General features: G+C 40.9%; 1 protein-coding gene across 1 annotated transcript; it reads right to left on the reverse strand.

Moving 5' to 3' along the window:
• Positions 1-1842: 1842 nt before the first annotated feature.
• ywhag1 (3-monooxygenase/tryptophan 5-monooxygenase activation protein, gamma polypeptide 1) lies at positions 1843-20057 on the reverse strand. Its single transcript, XM_030068723.1, has 2 exons — positions 19787-20057; positions 1843-4073 (listed from the first exon to the last, which is right to left on the reverse strand). Exons 1-2 carry the CDS (start codon positions 19871-19873, stop codon positions 3417-3419), a joined length of 744 nt encoding a protein of 247 aa, XP_029924583.1. The 5' UTR covers positions 19874-20057; the 3' UTR covers positions 1843-3416.
• Positions 20058-20751: the final 694 nt, after the last annotated feature.

Here is a 20751-nt window from a genome sequence, read left to right on the forward strand (position 1 = left end):
TTTCAGATGCAAGATGGATCACAAACCTACTTCTTGTGGGTCCCCCATCATAGAGTAGTGACACCCTGTGAACCTGGAGGCTAGAAACACTACATTTGTCAGGTGGTGAAAAGTTGCAAGACCAGAGCCTCAAATGTGTGTTTGTGTCAGCTGTATAAAACACACACACACTGCAAAAGGAGATATCAAATATTTGTATTCACCATTATAATTTTTCTAGTGAACCCTGACTTGTACTGACATATTAAAGTACTGCACTTGCTGTCAGTCATCTACCTTTTTTTTTTTTTTTTTTTTTTGAGATCAGGAACTGAGATTTAAATCAGATTACTTCATCTCTTTCTAGTTTTTTTCCTCTTCTCTTCTGCCCTCTGTTACTTAGCCTGCCACCTCCTCTCTTGTAATAAACACATCACATTTTCATCGTCATACTGCTGTATGTTATTTTCCATAGCCATTTATTGTGAATCCACCTTCTATGAACAAGCAACGGGGAACATAAAAGAAATCAGGATCAACAGTTACTTCATCTAGAATACACTAGTGGGTAAAAAGCAAAATGAGGGAAACAATAGGCAAACAATAAAACGATAAAATGAATAGGTCAATAAACTGTTATGGCAGACGCACTGGTTCCTGTGTTTCCAGGTTAGTGGAGCAGCATCCTCCTGACCTGTGAGGTAGGTCACAGTTCAATGTCCTCACAAATCGTGATCAGGAGACTTTGCAGCTTAATGTTGACTTAAGCCAGACTTGTATGGGGTATGCGAGTGATAAGATTTTACTAGCATGGCGAAACCGCGCATGACGTCTACAGGCCAAATTTCATGTTAGATGTGGTGTTTGTAAAAAGAAGACTGTTTTTTTCTTGTAACGTACAGCACTGCCTTTCTGTTGAATATGAACCTGCAGCCCCATTACCCTAGAAGGACAATAATACAATACTAAGGGAGGCAAGTCATTGTATGTGCCATAAAGTGCAGTATTTTCCTTTGCAACACAAAAATCGGTTACCAAATCTAGTAGTATTCATCTGTTAAACACTGAGTAATACCTCTCCCAGCTTTTTTTCTGCACTAAAGCCGAAATAGTTGATAGAAATGTCTCATTTCCAAGGAACACTTGAACCTCTGAGCGGTCGAGCCCTGCTGTTTGAAGCATCATTATGGTTTCCATGCAGACCCAAGTGGTTCCTCGTTGGTTCTGCATTACAGAGAGGCTAATGAACTACAAATGGTTCCTTGCGGTGTTGTAAATGACACCATGCAGAGCCCTGAATGGGTTGTAGATGTATCTGCTATCTCTTTTAGACCAAGAGAATTAGAATGGGGCATTTGGAGCCAAGTTAACCACTAAATGTCCTCAATTTAAACCGCACTGGAACAAGAATTCTTGAATCTGCCTCATAATTGACTAAGTCTTGGATGCATCTGAGTTGGTCACGGTCGTATTATGTAAGGAAGGATCTGAGCAGCACATCAAAATACTTTCTATGCAGTGCTGTCTCCCTTATGAGCCAAGAAGCCTTCCTCCTTAAAATGTGCAAAAAGGTCAAACTCCTTTGCTGACCTTTATTGCACAAAGTGAGTACTCATTACAACTTTGACTTTTCCAGCATTTCTAATCATTTTTAAGTCTTAGTTACCATTTTTTGCCTCTATGTGATGCTAATGGACTAAAAACAGAGAAGACCTACAAGTATAAAGCTATGAGAACACATCATGGCCCTTAGAGAAACACTGACTCTGTGAAAACAAAGCTCTGGCCGGTAGTAAATCTTAAAAGCTGATATGTCTTCTTTGTTTTCTCCACCCTTACCAAGAATTGCATGTCACCATGGTGATGTCTGTAACAGATCAATTTATTGTTAACAATCACTGTTTTGGTATAGCGTACTTCAGCAAATGGAGTAAAGAAAACACAGATTAAAAGAAGGTCTAGCTAACAATCCAATAAAAAGAAATAAATAGAAAATAACCCGATTAAAGTCTAGTAATTCCATGTTCATATGAATACATAACATCTACAGTATAAGTTAATAAATTCAAGCTACTGTATAAATACATCACCAGCATGCACAATATTGTATTATGGAGAATATTGGAGCAGTTATCATCTTACACTGAAGAAACAGTATAATAGGCAAGTGCATTTCTTGACCAATAAGAAACTTAACACAAAGAAAATCCACAAACCTCAAATCTGCTTTTAGATCTTCCACTTAACATTGCATGTGCTCTGTCCACAAATTATACTTAGTCCACTAATCAAGTATGTAGTTCCAGGTGACCGTGTGCCATTTCAGGGATCCTACTGATTGTTATGAGAGTAGCATAATTATAGAGTAAGGGCTGACGCGTTTGTTGTCTTATCAATTTCTCTAAACCTAGATTTTGCATTAATTTTGTTTTCGACATTTGAATTTCCCATATTTGTGCGAATCATATCAGTTTCTACAAACATGAGGTGCCAATAGAAATTGTAATAGTAACAACAATACTGACAATAAGAATTAGGTTCCCAAAAACAGTTAATTTATTTAATAAAGCACATCAGCACATGAGAGGGACAAGCTGCACTAAGTTTACTTCATGAATTTGTATTTTAGTTACAGTATGACTGTGTGACTGAGCTGGACACATACCTGACACAAAGCAAACAAAACATTTTTTTTTTATGTATGTTCAATAACAGAGACAACCTGCTTTTTCACTCAACGACCATTGTGTGGTGCACCTAAAGACTCCATGTTGGTACTTCCGAAGTTACTTGATGTAGTTCAACACCTCCGAATCCTGTCTCTTTTCCTATAACCCGTTTGCTCTCTCTCTCTCTCTCTCACTCTCTCGCTCTCTTTCTCTCTCTCTCTCACATTAAACAAGGCAATGACATTCAAGGTTACTCTGATTTTCTTGTTGCTCAAGCATTGAACTCAATTTTTGAATGCTCCTCCCTCACCAAATACAATAAGACAGCTCAGCTTCATTTGCGCGATAAGAACAGTCTCTGCCAGTGTGAAGGTATCTTTACCCAACAGCCACACTGTGATGAATGACATACCTCTTGCTTCTAAGTGGTATTTTGGCAAATGTTGCAGAGGCTATCGAGGAGGGGGTTTCATTCATTTTTTTTTTTTTTTTTTTAATCATAAGTAACTTCTCAAACTAAAATTGTCTGCCCTCCTCCTTTTTCATTTTTTCACTTTTAATTTGTGGAAAAATAAAGAACAGCAGCCGTGTTAGTACCATCGGCAAAAAGTGGCCGCCGATGTTCCACCGGCCCCCCTTTTTAAATTTCTAAGAATTTTTTTTTTTAATTTTTTTTTTTCTTTTTACTATTATTATTATTTTGTTGTTGTTGTCGTCATTTGTGAGCGCGCGTGTTGTGTTGTTTTGGCAGAATGAGGTTTTGGACTCTTAGTTGTTGCCCTCTCCTCCCTCGTCATCCTGCTGGTCGCTCGTCCACAGTGTCAAGTTGTCTCGTAGCAGCTGCATGATGAGAGTGGAGTCTTTGTAGGAGTCCTCGTTGAGGGTGTCCAGCTCAGCGATGGCGTCGTCGAAGGCGGTCTTGGCCAGGTGGCACGCCTGCTCGGGGGCGTTCTGGATCTCGTAGTAGAAGACAGAGTAGTTGAGAGCCAGGCCCAGGCGGATGGGGTGGGTCGGCTGCATGTGCTCCTTGCTGATATCGTGGGCCTCGCTGTACGACTTCTCGGAGGACTCCACCACCGTGGCCCTCTTCTCACCGGTGGCCACCTCAGCCAGGTAACGGTAGTAGTCGCCCTTCATCTTCAGGTAGAACACCTTGCTCTCGTGCTGCGTCTCGCTGCAGTTCTTGATCAGGAAGTTGTCGAGGAGGTCCAGCACGTCTTTGCACACCGCCTCCAGCTCTTTCTCGATCTTTTCCCGGTAGACCCGCACCATCTCGATCTTCTTCTCGTTACCGTCGGCCGACGTTTTCTGCTCAATGCTGGAGATGACACGCCAAGACGAACGCCTAGCCCCCACCACATTCTTGTAGGCCACGGAGAGCAGGTTCCTCTCCTCATTGGATAGTGCTTCATTCAACTCTGTGACCTGAGAGGGAGACAGAGAAAGAGATGGGCATTAGCAGGTCTTTTTCGTCTCAATTATCTTAGTTTTGTCACACATATGAAGACATTGATTACCAACTGCTGCCAAAGGGAGTTAACAATTTATTAAACAATCTGTTGAGTAGACTGAAGCCATCATAGTAACAAGGTACTAATAACTCAACAACCACTTTAGAGAACATAAGAAAAGACAGTGTCACACACTGACTGCAAATGGGTGTAGATAGGGAAGGCAAAGCTCCACTACACCCAAGGCAACGACCACTGCATCCAGCAGAATGAGCCACGCCTACAGTAAGATGACATCACCCCCTGAGGTTACTGCTGATTGGCTTCCTTCAGCTCTGAAAGCTCGTTTTGTTTTGTTTTGTTTTCACAGGCCTGTGTCTGGCTGGAGGATTTAATCCTTTATACCCCACTGGGGCTGTGCAGCAGAGGCATCTTTATAGACCTTTTCTGAGTATAAAGCCTGTTGTTACTTTCTTTTTTTAGGACAGAATTCAGTTCCACAAGCGTGCCAAAGCTTGGGCCCCCTGCAGATCACGCGGGATACCTTTTCACAATGCGTCACAATACTGAATGCAATATTGGTCAACAAAAATACCAGTCTGTGTACTTAGAATTAAAATGGTGAATGAATCTGTGTTAATTTATGTTCACTGTCAGATCCTTGGACATTTAAAAAGACAAAACTAGACTGGCTCTTTTAAGTTGCTTGATATTTCTAATTGCCCAAGTGAATAAATAAGTAAACATATAAAGACAATGATATAAGATCTATCCATCCATCTAATTTCCATGCTCCCTTGTGATAGGGGATTAGAGCCATGCTAATGATAAAAGACACTTGAAAACAAAACTGTGTCTACATTTTGTTGGCAAACTATTCCTATAAAATCCAACAGATTTAAAAAAAAAAAAAAAAAGAAAAAAGAAAAGAAACGAGAGAAATGCAAAGTAACCAAATTATGTCTTAAGATAGGTACCTTCATCAGGAATTTATAAATTCAATGACAATGCTTTGATCTGATCTTAATTCAGACTTGTAATATAATTCTCCACACACTGGACATAAGAATTGTTTCCAAATTTGAGGCAAAAAATAGGAACTATGTCTTAAAATGTTTGAGCATGAAATATTCCCTTTGATTAAAAAAAAAAAAAAAAAAAAAAAAAAAACAATTTTAATGTAAAGAAGATTTTTATCATAAGTCTGCTGAATCTATATCCCACTGTTGTTTTTTGGCTTGCTGTTCATCTCGTTTTTTTTTTTTTTTTTTTTTAACCCATGCTGGATCACATTCTCCTTCTACACATAGGAAGGACACTGATGAATCATACCCTAATCTTACCAGACTTCATAGGACTTGACTACATGTTCTTTACAGTGTTATTCTCTATTCCTCCTTATCAAAAGCAGTGTTTGGTTTGTAAAGGGTTAGGGTGTCTGATTATCACATGGTTAGGCTTGTATTCAAAAGAGGCTGTAGTGCGTGATCAGCCATTTGCAGCATCCGGGAGGCAGGTGGGGCTTCACTGTCTTCCTCAAGGACACTGACGGTGAGGAATGCATAAACCTGTGACATTGGAGGCACAGCAGTATCGCTTTACTTTGACTTGACGGGCCACACTTCTCGTCTCTCGGGTGTAACTGATAAGTCAGAGTATGAACAACTTACTACAACCCTTGGGTATGTTGTAGGCTGACATGTTCAAGGCAAAACATCTGATTGTGAACTAATTTTGAACATACATTCAAGCTCTAACATGAACACATCTCCGACTTTGTCGTTTTGCAATCATCAATGCATAGCAATGTCAATGCAACAATTAAATTCCTCCTCCTCCTACATCGGGATAAACCTAACTGTCCCCTCTAGCGAGATTACTTGCGCTGAAACAGGGAGGGAGCGGAGGGCAAAGAGCAATCTATCATGCAATCTGCTGTTTCCATGGAGACTGCAAAATCTGCTTTGTTTTTGAGAGCCAAACTATCTCTGCTGGAGACACTGGCCCCAAACTGCTAGTAGCATGGAGGCTGACATGGCCAACGGGTATGGGGAAAGCAGCAGGACTGTGGGTGGGGATAATATGATAACAGCTGCCCCTCAAGTGGAAATAGGCCATTTCATATCTCACACCTTTCAGCCAACTCATACAGAGGACGTTAAAAGTCAGCCTGAACACAGCACCTTTTATAGCTCCGTGCAGGACACAAATGATTAAAGAGCAAACAACTGACATGCTGTAAATGAAATAAGCACAAAACCAACAACCACAGACAGCCTCTTGCCTCAAGTCCAGCAGTATTTTTCACTGAAGAGCGTTTCTGCATGAGGGACTGTAAATTTTATAGCTGCCATAAATAAGATGACCTTTGTGCTCAAACAGTAAGAAGACAAGAAAACAGTGAAATGACATCTATTGCGTAACAAGCACACTCACAAGCCCAGAAGGAAAGCCACCCAACCCCCAATTGATCATTCCTGAAGCACAGTGGAAACCCTGGCTGCTTAGATCTATATACTGCTCTTCACTCTCAGTCTTATCACATGACAATTAGAGAAGGACCATATCTGACCTACAGTGAGTACCACCAGTAAAGCAGGTCAGCGCTAGAGCACTAGAGCGCTAGAGAGGTCAGAAAAACAAGGCCCAAACAACCCGTCTGTAAAAGCATGGCTGCCTTTGTTTCAGAAGGCTGCAGGGTGTGCAGAAAGCCCTGACGGAAGCTGTGGTGCGGGGATGACAATAGAGCTCTGTCTACCCATAAAGCTCATCAATCGCGCTTGCTCTCTCGTGACTCATCCTTACACAAGGCAGTCAAACTTCCAAACAACTGTGTGTTAGTACAAACAAAGGCCAGAAAGGACAATCAATAACTTCCTCTCTGACAGCCCTCTGCATGGCCATTAATATCCACTGGAGAGACACAGTGAGGGCTAGAGGGCAGGGGGAACACAGAGGATGTGTTTGGTCTGAGCACAGCCAAGCTCAGAACCAAATATTGTCCGCTTGACGTTCCCATTTAATGGATTACAATTCAAATAAAGAAAATCCCCAAGGCCCGCATGCATTTCTCTTCCTGTTGCAACTTCTCCCTCTATCTCTTCTTGCTCGTTTGCTTGTGCTCTCTCTCGCCGGTCTCTCCTAAACTGATGTGACAGCACCCCTGTCGACCCTCTTTCAGGCTGCGGAGCACAAAGGCGCCGTGCACTACCTGACGTCACTGGCAGTATGAATGGGCTTCAGCCACAGAGAGTCTGGCGCTCGGAAGGGGGTGGGGGGTGGGGGTGGGGGGATGCAAGGCAGCGTGTGTCCATGTGTCTTACTAATGGTGGAAGAGAGGGCGCTTCAAGTAGCTCTTTGTTGCTGCTTAACTGCATACAAATGTAGTTTTTTTATATAGATTACAGGTTTCTAAACATCAACCATATAAGGAATGAGAAGGATAAAAGCTAAGCTGTAGCAAATTGGGCTGAGCGATATGATTTTTATCATGACGCAATCCTCTACAGAATTGAGTGGAAATGTATAGAGAGAGCTTAACACTTGGGTAAACTAAACCAATATACAAACACATAGGATAAATCAGTGACCAACTGAGTGAAAACAATTTAATTTCATATTCCCATTCCCCACTGCCCTAAAATGTAGATGCCATAAAATTATATGTAACCGGAGGTGCAAAAACAATACATAAATAAAAGAAGCTCATGAATCCATACTGTGTCATGAAAAAAGCATCCCACTCAGCTGTTTAAGAGAGAGGCTTTTTCTTAAAAACACACCTCTTGTGGTATGCTAGTACATGTCCTAGCTTGTTACCACATAACTGAGTAATCTATAGTTTAGCAAAAACCCAGCCATGAGAGTAAACCCCGATGTCTTCTGTTGGGCTGCACAGTTTTACCCTTATACTCATTTTTGAATATCTTCTCCCTGTACGTATAATGCTCCAAAAACTTACACAAGCTTTGTTTGTCAAATGGAGATGCTGTGCTGATGATATAAGTGAACTGGGACACACCTTTGACCTGTTTGGCAAATAGCAAACAGTGTCTGATTTTACTGGTCTAACTGGATGCGATGACATTCCACAATAACCTGTTTTTAAGTTCACATTGCACGACTTTCAAAGTTGTCAGACCACTGTAAAGTGTTCATACTACACAACTTATCTTAAAGTGAGAATCTTTAAGTCGCTGTGGATTCCACATTACATGACTGAGCAACACCGGGGGGGTCACACATTACACAATGTGCCATCAGAAGGAACTGCCGACCGGTCTGTCTGCTTTCAAAACTATGAAAAAAAAACTTTGTCATGAAAACACACTTGAGAAGTAATGCTGGCAATGAAAGGGTGAGAGAATGAATAGGGAAATGGAAGCAGGTATAAATATTTTTGCAATGAAAAAATAGGTGCTGCCTGCTTGTATTTTTCTTTGGAAAGAAGAACAAGGTTACAAATACTCACAAGCTTGTGAGCTTGCCAATGTCATGTAGAAACTGTATTAGTGTAACCCCCTCATACAAAGAGAGAGATAGAGGGGGAGGGTGTGCATTTATGTGTCTCAGAGTAAGTGGTAAGGGTTCAGTCAGGGAGCTGCTGCAGATGTCAGCAGAGGAGCCCCATGTCTCATGCTCTCATTGGCTCACTGGCTGTAGCTCACTGACAGATTCAGATATTTAGCCTGCTAGATATATGGGATGCATCAGTAACCAGTTCACACATAGGGTTTGATCGCCGATCAAACTCTAGTTGCGAGCACCAAACAATCAACAATTTGCCTCCGATCTGGGGTGTTTGTCGGCGAGCTAAGATCATGTGGTGTGAACAAGGCATTAGCTCTTGTCACATTCTATGGGTAAGAACACATGGGCATGTGCGGTTTCCTTCACATCCTCCATCTTAATATTCTGTTCTTTTCCAGATCACAGTCTGTAGACACTGCAGACTCACTGTTCATTTATTTTTCAGCTTTGGGTATTAGCTAATAGTGTTATTAACACTTGGTGAAACACGCAGACTGTCTTGCGGACAAGCAATTCAGTTTGGCAATGATTTCCCAGACTTTTTCATACTTTCTCACATTTTTGGATCGCTCCATACTTACTCACTTAGACACTGTCAAAATCACTTCCAGTACTTTATTTTCCAAGTCTGCAATAACTCTGTAAACTCATTCAGGGCCATGAAATCCCAACCAAATAACCTCTATCGTGGTATCAAAGCAATACGGCAATATCATATGACATTTGTCTCTAAATATGAAACGCAGTGTCATTTTACTGCATGAACTAAGAAGAACAAAGGCAGTAAACACCTGAACTGAGAGACCAAGGAACAAAAAATGGAAGCAATAAAAAACACTATCTACAAGTTAGTCAATAAAATAATTTAATCTACAAAGATGACACTGACTAGCAAATTGCAGGTTGTTGGACAGGTTAGGGGCCTTGATAACACCAGTCAGGTCATCTTTAGTTTTGAATGTGCACTACAAGAGGGCCTCAAGTCTCATCCCAAAGGATCTTGGGCTGTGTTCTGGCTTGTAGGAGGTTAAAAGGTTGGCAGTGTACCTTGGGGCCAATCTGTGTTTTAAAAGCCATCAGTAAGTCTTGGAATTCCTGCAGTCTCCTCTACAGATCCATGACAAAGAGGAGGTGATACAGTCCTGTTCGGCCTGAAGCCAACATCCGAGCTGATCATTCCTGCATTTTATGGCACGCTGGAAAGCATTACACTGGTGCTCTGATAATTGCCACACTGACATTACAGAAATTAGCCACGGCTATTACTGAACTATTGGGAAACTATTAGGAGCACTTGCATCACTCTAGAAATATTTAAAGATTATGTTTTTTTGGCATTTCTGCTTTATTTGAAAGTGATAGTAGAGAGAGACACGAAAGGCAGGGGAGAGAGAGGAGGGGTGACGAGCAGTAAAGGGCCCAGCCTGGAGCTGAACCCCGGCCACTGAAGCAAGGACCCAGCACCAACATTTTAGAAATATTTAGTAAAATGATGACATAATGAAGAGTGTGGTTGATTTAAGCTGTTAATTATACACTAAATAAAGCTCAAAGTTTGTGTTAAACAACAAATGAATGTGGATTGGTCTCAACTGGTCACTACAGACACATTCAGCAGTCACTCCTGTCCCGCTCACAAACACCATGCTCATAATCCACTGCCCCACCCAGTCCATCTTTGGAAAACTAACACTCAAAAGCCTAAATTTAAGATTTTAACTTTGGAGTACATTCAGACTGAAGGGGCTCACTGGCCAGGCTTTTGAGTTTTATGGGCGGGGCCTGACAACCGAAGCCATTTTTTCCAGACTTTTTAAATGTGATAACGGATTCATATTGTATAGTTCACTACTATGCTTTATGTGGAATAAGGTATATGGGTTTATATTTTAAAAGACTACAATGAAATTACATTCTTATTTACTCCATATTTTAATGTTGACATATTGTAATGATGACAATGAATTAACCTGCCCCGATAGTGCAGCCTATTTATTACAAGAATGCCAAAGTATAGGCTAGCCTACTAAAGTCGCCTTACAATTCGCACACAAACAGTCTAAGGACTAAATTATTTACTAGGGCAAAACAAATTCATTAAACAGCAACACTGTGACAGCTGCATCAGAACCATGGACAGCTCTACACATCAATCAAAACTATGGCAGCGTTTCTTCTGCTCTCTCACATTGGCTATCAGGCCTGCTTGATATTTGGCAACATACACTGAAAATATGCAAGAGCTCTGAACTGTCTACAAGGGAAACAGTATGCAGCATCACCTTTCACAGAGTACTCAAGCCAGGGTCTCTTTTGGCACCATGCACTGCTAAAAGAACATTTCTGAGCTGGAAAGCCATCCAGGAGAACCTGTTTGGGTTTATCAACCCCGAGGTCAACTGGAACTACACCGCTTGATTCTCCAACATGAGGGTTGGGAGAAAGGCTGCTGCTAACAGATGCACAACTGCTATCCTTTTCTGTAGCTGCTGGTAGCGGAGAAGGTGACCCAGGCCCCGGTGGTGGTGGTGGAGAGTAGGGGAGGGGAGAAGTGGCAGAGAGATGGCACGGTGGTGGCTGCTCTCCTCCCTGCTTTGGTTGCTAGCTTGGCAATGTCAGCGCCACCTCCCGTTTATGTACCGGAATCAACGAAAGTGCCATTTAACCACTTTCTAATGTGGTTGGCATAATCCCCGAATGGGCGGGCCTGGCCCCCTGGGGCCCACCCATAACCCGGGACCGAACCACGTGTCCCTCTCTACCAGCACCATGTGATCTAAAAAGATCTGTCCAGTCTCAACCACAACTTGAAATGGACTGAAACGGAGGAACCAGTTATTCTAAGAAAATCTTGGTAGCACTGGCCCATCCTCTCTTAACTGTAAACTGTCCAATAAAGTAGATAACCCATGAAAATCATTAAGAAAAACTCATCTCAAAACAATTGATTTTTGATCTCTGGACAATGACACATTTTGGATTGTAATTTGGTGCAAATGAACTTTTTTTTTTTTTTTTTTTTTCTTAAAGAAAGTTAACTGTAACAGAAGGCCATGTCTTCTAACTTTTCCAACATGCTGAAAGCAGATCCTGGACTGTAATTCTTTCCTCCCACAGCACTTTGAGATGATGACTGAAATACCCAGAAATAAGGGCTAAATGAACGTACACCACTTTTTCCCCTCTTTTTCAGCTGCCCTTTCTTCATTAAATATGAAATACCAAGGCGCCACACCAAAAACAAAGTCCTTGATGACCAAATTTTTTTAGTAATGCATCTTGAAAAATGTGCAGGAAATACAACTATAGGTCAAGGTAGCTGTGTTAATCTAATGCATTATCTTGACTGAAGGGGTGGCACAATTTTGTAGTGCCCTTCCTGAGCACTTGAGACTCATTTCACGACATCCACGTTTTCAAAGTGAGAAATCGGAAATATGAGCAAGACAATCTAATGGAGTAAACAGAAAGTGCATTCAGTTTTACAGGAACCTTTGTACCTCATTTACTTGAACCACCATTGCAAACCAGTGGAAGATATTCCAAAGGAAATAACACATTTCTGGAATAATATTTCTGAAATATCAGAGAGAAGTAGAAAGAAGGGACTAAAATATGCATTTGAGAGCTACATTCACAACATCATTTGTCGGCGGAGCATTGTGAATGAAGAGGAAATTAAAATCGGGGGAAATGCTCATCAAGTGTCAAGGCCACGCACGTCTTGACAGTTCATGTGCAGGACAAACATACACAGGAACAACAATGTTCTTGCTCAGTTGTTGTATTTTAAGGCACCACTTAATTATGACTCCCTGTGGCTTCCAATGTCTAATATGTCTTTTAGGCCATTACTAGCAAAACTAAAGTATCCTACTTTTTCCATTTTTTAAAGCTCACAAGGATATTACTCTTATGGGTTTGATCCACACATTGGATTTCATAGAGGCACAACAGGAAAGCTCAACTAAATCCAGCACTGGTTTGGCACAACAGTGGTTGTAAAATAAAGGCTGTGCACATATCATCAATGGTGGTCGTGAAGGCCAGATATGATCACAAGCAGAGACCAATTGACTGTCACGACACAGGGAGAAGGTACACGAAACATTACAGGCGAGGCGGGGTTATTCCCAGTATATGATTTAGTGATCAGCTGGGTTAACACAGTGTAAGAGGTAAACCTCATAAAAGCTTTGTTTTGCTAGGATGGACTCTAAGAGGTTCACCACATACTCTGAGTTAACTTACACAGGTTTGTCACTAAACCATTAACTTGGCCATCTGATATCTATTTATTTTTTAATTTTTTTTTATACAAAATTACAATTGTATGTATAACATTAAGTACAACATGGCATTAAGTACAACATGGCAAATACACCTCAAAATTCACATAAAGGATAATGGACATTACAGCTTGAAGTTGCTGGAAGTCTATATTTTGATTAACTATGTATGCCTGATCATAGGTCCAGTGTTGTAGTGGAAGAAACCAGGCACCTGACTTTGGTTTAGAAACTCTGGGGTTAATGCATCTGTAGTATATCAATTTTAGGTTTCTTCCCCCGCTACCACTTTCCATTGCTTTCATTTGATATTCCCTCCAAGAACCCCTGCAGATAATCATTGCTTGTCTCCTGGTTTCATTTTTTCTGTATCCAGTCAGCAAGAACTCTTGACTGTACGGAATAGCCCACTCTCTTTAGGTATAAAGTTGTAAGTGCCCAATAAGTGGACCTTTTTTCTGGTACCGTGGGTCATGGACAAAAGCAAGTCCTCTGTTTGTAATGATTGTTCAATCCCTTACTTACAATTTGACTACCAGAATAAATTTGGAAAAAGAAAACTATTGACTTCATCCTCTGGCTCCACGACATCTGCTCATCCATCATTTAGAGTCTTCAGTTCCTCTTCATGGTTGCTGGCATGATGACGTGCCTCTGTAATTGTCAAAATGTTAACAAGTTAACAAGTTGTGTAATCTTCTTCCCTTATACAGTTTCCTCTCTTTGGCACAGCTAGACTAAGACCACCTGCAGCTATGGGACTCAGGAATAGCCCACCCATACAAAAAAAAAAAAAATGTCTTGCAACCAACATTACTAGTGTTTATTTTATGGGGTATATTTGCTCAGCCTAAATTAAACCATGAGTAACTTAAAATTAAGTTACTCATGTTATCAAACTGTCTCTGTTTGCTAACAACTGCGTCCTTATTAACGTAGGATTGGACAGTGGCCGTTCTTGGATGCAGTTAGGCAATGTTAGTTAGTGTCTTACCTTGGAGCTTGGAGCAGCCAAAGCAGTTTTTGATGATCTTCGACGGAGTCTGCTGTGAGTTGAGGTCTTCCACGCCGTTTATTCCATATCCAGCATCTCTCCTCTAATGTTTTTGTCTTTGGAAAAGCTAATTATATGAGTCCCCCTCTCAACTTTCAGCATATCTGCTGTCAGACTTGCAGGTTCCATATACACAACATTTCGACATTTTCCCTTATTCTGAAAGGTTGACAGGCCTCCAGCGCCTAGTTACGGTTGCCAACGTAGGATTGGACAGTGGCTGTTCTTGGATGCAGCTTAGTGAAGGGACAGTTTTAGGGTGAAAAATGAAAAATACTCTATACGCCAGTCATCCATTCACATTATGTTGAACATTATGAAGATGTAATAAATTGGACACCAGAGATTAAAGTCCAACGAAAAATGTGGCCTATTAAATGTGTATGATCTCAGATTTATGTGAATGAAAGAGTCAAAGCTGTAAACAAGATAGCAAAGGCTACGGGATGATGTCATCAAGTGACGTCCAAACGCCACAATGGAAAGAGAAAAGAAAACCATTTTGCATACTGCCACAATAAACAGAGTGATTTCCATAGAGTATGGATACATCTATGAGGATAAGTGCTTGTTGCTTGAGCAAACTACTACTGAAGCATAGGTGTGTGGTGAAACTGCACAGGCTATTTACACTAACATTCAAGTCTTTAGTTCTTGTGTTATTTAAATAGGACATATGACACACTTGTTTTTTTTACTTATTATGGATAAAGAGGTTAATTTGTGTTAATTTCCAAATGCTTGGCCTAAAAGTTAATGTGCTCCAATTACAAAATAATAGGCTTCAATAATATAATGCAGCTAATTACACACATTTCATTTCTGTCTACACTAGAGGACATGTAGTCTTAATTGGATAGTCCTGCTTGTCTTACTTAATGATTTCACAGTCTTTTTGTTTTACACTGGCATTCATGCAAACGAATGAGTCACTGGACTGTCAATAGACTTCATATATAGGTGAGACATTCATTCACGCAGACCATTTTGGTGGAAAAACGGATGTAGGAAATGGATCACTCACTGCTTAAACAGACAAAAAGGTTATTACCATTATTCTATGTGAATGAAGGCTTGATAAAGGACCCCAGGAAAACCGGGATCCTATTATAAACAGTAAACAATGAGACATCATAGCTAGACATCACTGCACATGTGATAAACTGACTGCTTTGACACAAACATCTTGATTTTACAGCAAGCTTGTACATGGGCTATTTTTAGTAAGCCTAAATCAAAAAGCCAAATTTAGACAGTTTAATAAGTTATACTGTTGTGCGGTAAAAGTCCAAAATTGTAGTCAAGCCATGCATGGTAAAAGTAAATAACTAAAATAAATCCATAAGTAAATATGATTTTTTTGGCCAGATGTTTTTTGAACACAGCACATTTGTCCCTCTTAATCCATAATACATTTATTTAAGGGTCACAAACTTTAATGTAGAATGACTTGATTGTTGATTGTAGTATTTCAGTATTGATATGTGTATTAGACCATTCATTTGTGTTCAGGAATGCAAGTAATGCATCAGTTCATGCACTAGCAATTGATTCTCACAATTAAAATGAATGGATTTCCATCAGAGATTAACACATTGAGCGGAGTGATGCGGTGCACTACACATTGCTTTACACAAAGTATCCAAACCAATCCAAAAACCAAAATCTCCAAACCAAAGCCAACTCCAAACAATGAAATCAAAGGAGCAAACAGTAGTGACAGGTTCAAATAAACCAAAACTGTAAAGTTAACAGATGGTCATTTTGTAAATTAATGGCGTAAATTCATAAGGAAATGATTTATTCATTATACAGCCAAAGGCAGTAGACCCTCAGCTTGTAGTGTAGCCTTGCAAAAAAAGTCCAGATGTAGCCACAACTAGTGAACTGAGTGATTTATGTGCAACAGTGCATGAACAAGTCTTTATCTGCTCAAGATCTGTGCACCCTGACGGCTGACTCTATAGTAAAGCAGTTTTTTTTGTGAATTTCCCTCGGGATGAATAAAGTATCTATCTATCTATCTATCTATCTATCTATCTATCTATCTATCTATCTTTTAACTAAGTGGCATGGCTCCTAAACTGAGCTCTGAACTGGTAGCAGTGGGGATGAAATAACGCCTAAAATTAAAACAAACAAACAAAACAACTGAATTCACAAAATTAGACAAACACCAATAGAAGTGCTGAAGAATGGGTGGGTGTTTTATGCAGTATGGCACTGTGAAAATTTTGAATGAAACCAAAAATGGTTGACTGCTTTTTTTTTGTTGTGGGACCACATGTGTCAAAAACAAGGAGTTCCTGTGGTAGATAGCGGTCAGTCATTTAATCTTAAAACTTCAAAAGCCTGAGGAGATAACTTGACATTTCAGGTTTTTAGGTTTTATTCTTCACAAGGAAATGTGTCACAATGGAAACTAACACAAGATCAAAATGCCAAGGTATCCTTTTTGTAACAGAATATCTCCCTGCAGTGCAAATAAGTCAGATTACTTTCTCACAATACATTTAGTAAAATGACTATTTTTCAATGACACAATTTTTGATTTAAAAAAATCTTTTATCAATATTATTCGAAGTGTAGCTTATGCTGCGTTTTTTTCACATTTTCTTGAGGAAATTAGTCACATTTTAACAAACTGGGTGTGGCATATTTCTAATTTTCAAACATGATGTACTGTCGTTTATTTAAATCTATCATGTTATACATCATTTAAAATATTCAAATGTTAACTAAACACGCTTATCCTTGCTTTCCAAGCAGTTTGTTCTTAACTCCCATTTGGATTCCTGGTTGTTTTTCTGACTATTTTCCATATTCTCTTATCACTCTCTTTTTTATGAAAGCCAATTTTTTGCTTTTTTGGAGGTTATGACAAGCAGGCTTCTTTGATGAGCATCTGTCATGTTGGCAGTGGCACACTTGAATAATGTGGATCGGCTTTAAAGACCAAACCGTTTAGCACAGCAAAAAAGAGGAAGGTGGGGAGCTGCGCCCATAATGGATATTTTTACTTAACATTTTCATCGCCTGTTCTAATGTTGTCTGGACCCAAATTTTAATTTCCTCACCCTCATGAAAACATTATTACTACTGCAGAATCATTTGAACACCCACCCACAACAAATCTGAGGTTTCAATCCATTATTTAAAGGAGAACTGAATTACACATTTGAAACACTGTATGGTTTAAAGACAACTGATCTTCATCAGTGATGATTCACTGATAATGGGAAATCTGATAATCACTTTTAGAGGAACATTTTTGGTTGATAGATAGATAGATAGAGAGAGAGAGAGAGAGAGAGAGAGAGAGAGAGAGAGAGAGAGAGAGAGAGAGAGAGAGAGAGAGAATCATTTGGAAATCACATTTCCAATACTGGACAAATACAAAATTGGTGCCTCAATGATAATCATTAGCATGGCTCCTGGCTGTAGTATGAAATCACAAACTAAAGCCTTGCTTTTATGACTTCTACCACTGCTAAGAATTGTTAATATTAACTAACACAGATGGGACTGTCAAAGACTGCAAAAAATTCTTCAGTATTCCTTGTTAAGAATCCAGGGGCAGGAATGACTAGATTTTTTAAAAACTGGTTCATGGTGAGATGAGCAGCAATAAATACTTTAGTCAAATATTATGATGCACTGTAATGCAGACACAAGTCTGGGAACAGTGACACTGCAGAATGAATGGCTGCCAGTCACTGATACTGCTCATTTTGATTAGGTCTACTATTTATCCAGTTGCTCAGTTTGAATGGCTACAGTCCTTCTGAGGGTTTTCATATTCTATCATCCTGGTAATTTGGCTCGGTTGCCACCGGGCGGTAACCATGTCTGCAGTGGCAAGGGATTCCCCTCAACTGATGGGCGAGGCAGCAGACACACCCCGCTGCCCGCTGCTGCAGAGAGACTGGCTGGGTGAGGGGCAGCCCTCTCTGACTCGGCATAAATCTGAGGGGTGGAGCCGGGCCCCCTCTGACATTACCACTACAGCCTGGTCCTAGACGGCAACGCAGACTGCGGCCTGACAAGCCCACTGACAGCCCCCCACACCTTACTTGTTGACTGCTGGAAGTGAATTTGCTTTCTAGGGTGGCTCACATTGTATCCCTCCTCTTGCCTCCCTCATTAAACAGGACCTCTCCCCAGCAAGGCTCGGACTCACGTGGTGGGGCTAGTGCTGCTAGGATTGGATGCGGATAGGACCCTCACAGAAAGATCTACAGTAGTCCTACAACACATTTTAGCACCACACTACACAAATATCGCAGCAAAACTATCAGTCTAGATGAGAACACTATAGAGATACCAGAGGCTACCATAAAGCCTGATGATGTCACTAGAGGCTCACTATTTAGCACCACAGGCACACTGTGAGCCCCTATAGGAATATAATGATTTTTTCCAGCAGGATAGTGCTGGGCCTAGTCAGGCAGCACAGCAATCCTTAACTTCTCCTGTCAATTTTGGTAGCCTTCTCTGATCTTGTGGTCCAGACAGTGATGTAATCGTCAGATGCAGCCCCTGTGTGAAGTTGTGATAAAATGCTGGCTATGAAATGGTGCACTACGGGTGGGCCTAGCCTATAATACTGCATCTTGGCAAATGCTGCGACACGCCTCTGTGTGGGAACCTGCTGGAGGAGGTCGAGGACGCAAGGATGCGGTTGCTACACAGCATCGATTAACACACCAGTCCATCATGCTACACGTTGCAGAAAAAAGCCTACCATCCACTGCAATATGACAACCACGGAATATTCTGGAAAGGTTTCCATCCGTCGACACCCACGTCTGAAAGGTGAATGGTTCATATTGTGCAGAGTGATGCTGCGCAAAAAACGATTTCGATCAACCTTCAGAGAGCGTTGCCTTCCCCATATTGCGCCATGTAGATTTGACAAAGCATTACCTCATTGTTTCCCTACACCAGGCTCAAGGAAACGGGGTGGCGATTTTACACCAAGTCGATGCCTTATTATTTCGTGCTCAGCATCATGTAAACCGGAACATGGCCATCCCCACAGCCTACGATGTCACCCTCATCATGGTACCACTTGCCTCGTCTTCTGCTCTGCCAGTATGCGCATCATTTGACGTGACCAGCTCGCCACTCTTTCATATTTTCCATTCACTTGATTCAAATGGCTGATTGAACCAAGTCTCGTAATTGTCTTGATTTTGACTGTCCTGATTTTTTCGCACATTATTTCTCCCCCAATCTCAGCCCAGCCATGCAGCCTGAGCGTTTAAAAGGGAACTGGGCGAAAGGCACCGCCCCAAGATCAAACAGTCCGCATTTTGCCCCTCAGACAACCACAGTCCATCGCAGCACAGGCCCTATAAAACGCCTTAATTCACTGTACGCTGGTCAATCTAGATGGGTATCTCCCTCACCGGTGCCAAATGTTAAAACAAATTACATTTGGAGCTGAAAGAAAAGGGCCGAATGTGAACGCAGGCTTCACGGGCCTTGCTGTCGTGTTCCAAATGATGTTGCCGAAATCGCATGAGAATTACCTTTTATCACGCTCAAAACCGCGTCTTCACCATATTTGTGATCTTTAATCATAAGTTTCATACACCATTTTTGGCAGCTTGTGCGATTAAACAGCGTTATGTGCTCTCCTGAGTGGACACACTCCCTTGTCTTTGTGTCACCGCTCTGTGGCTCCCTGTATTTTACACATTTCTCACAGTGACACACACACACATACACAGACACTGACGAGGCTATTTCACGAAGATACAAAGAAACTGATCCAGAGGAGAAAGATCGTTACAGAGGAAGTCTACTTACCGATTTCATGGCAGCTGCCATATCATCATATCTCTCCGCCTGCTCGGCCAGCCTGGCTTTCTGCACCAGTTGCTCACGGTCTACCATTTTTAGATGTCGTTAGTGTGTTTCTATCCTATGTTTTTCGAAGCAGAATGAGATTATGTATTTTTTTTTGTTTTTTAATATATATTGCAGTGTAACGGTACCGGGTCTTCTTGCCGCAGCTGCTGCCTGCTGTCTGCGCCTGCCGACGGGACACCCCTCCCCCTCCGAGCACTTTCCCTGGTTGTGTCACCACCCAGAAAGGCGTGTCTTCCCGGAGTGATGTAACGACTCTTGTTGGGAGCTCAGGAAAAAAAAAAAAAAGAAAGAAAGAAAGAAAAGAAAGAGAGAAAGAAAGAAATAAGGAAAGAACAACTGGTATATTGCAGCTTATTACCCTACAGTGAGGTGTTTTTGGAGCGGCCGGGACTTACATTACATCTTTCATTAATTTGGGCAATAGAGCAGGAGAGGCCATGCTGCTCAGAGTGGCTGCTAATTAAACCTAGCACTGATAAGCACTATGTCCAAGGGTCTTTTTGTTTTCTGCTGTAAATCATCTTGCATATACAAAAATAAGAATGCAAATGTCCTGTCTCTCTTGAACAGCAAACATTTACTTTTTATGGTATCATTGTATATTTCTTTTTTTAATTATTATTATTATTATTATATGTACAAATAAAGAACTAGTGAATGTCTGTGAGCCCAGTTATGAGGAGTCTTTTCTTCTCATCCACTTGTGAGGACTATTGTAGTTTCTTGTCAGTATTACACCAGGAACAGTGTTTCCCAAGTCCTGCAAAGGCACATTTGATGAGCCTACACAGCCACCTACTAGACACACACTACATGCATGAGCAAATATGTCTCCTTTTGTTAAATGATAAGCACTACTGTGGCCTATTGATAAATTAATTAGTCTTATAAGGAGTATGTGA

Source organism: Myripristis murdjan, chromosome 14 (assembly GCF_902150065.1).
Source record: "Myripristis murdjan chromosome 14, fMyrMur1.1, whole genome shotgun sequence".
NCBI lineage: Eukaryota > Metazoa > Chordata > Actinopteri > Holocentriformes > Holocentridae > Myripristis > Myripristis murdjan.

Bases quoted from the DNA above. Each gene is read 5' to 3' on its own strand.
- ywhag1 (XM_030068723.1), bottom strand. From the start codon at position 19,873: ATGGTAGACCGTGAGCAACTGGTGCAGAAAGCCAGGCTGGCCGAGCAG. The intron at 4,074-19,786 runs GTAAGTAGACTT...TCTCCCTCTCAG, and splicing joins TGGCAGCTGCCATGAAATCG to GTCACAGAGTTGAATGAAGC.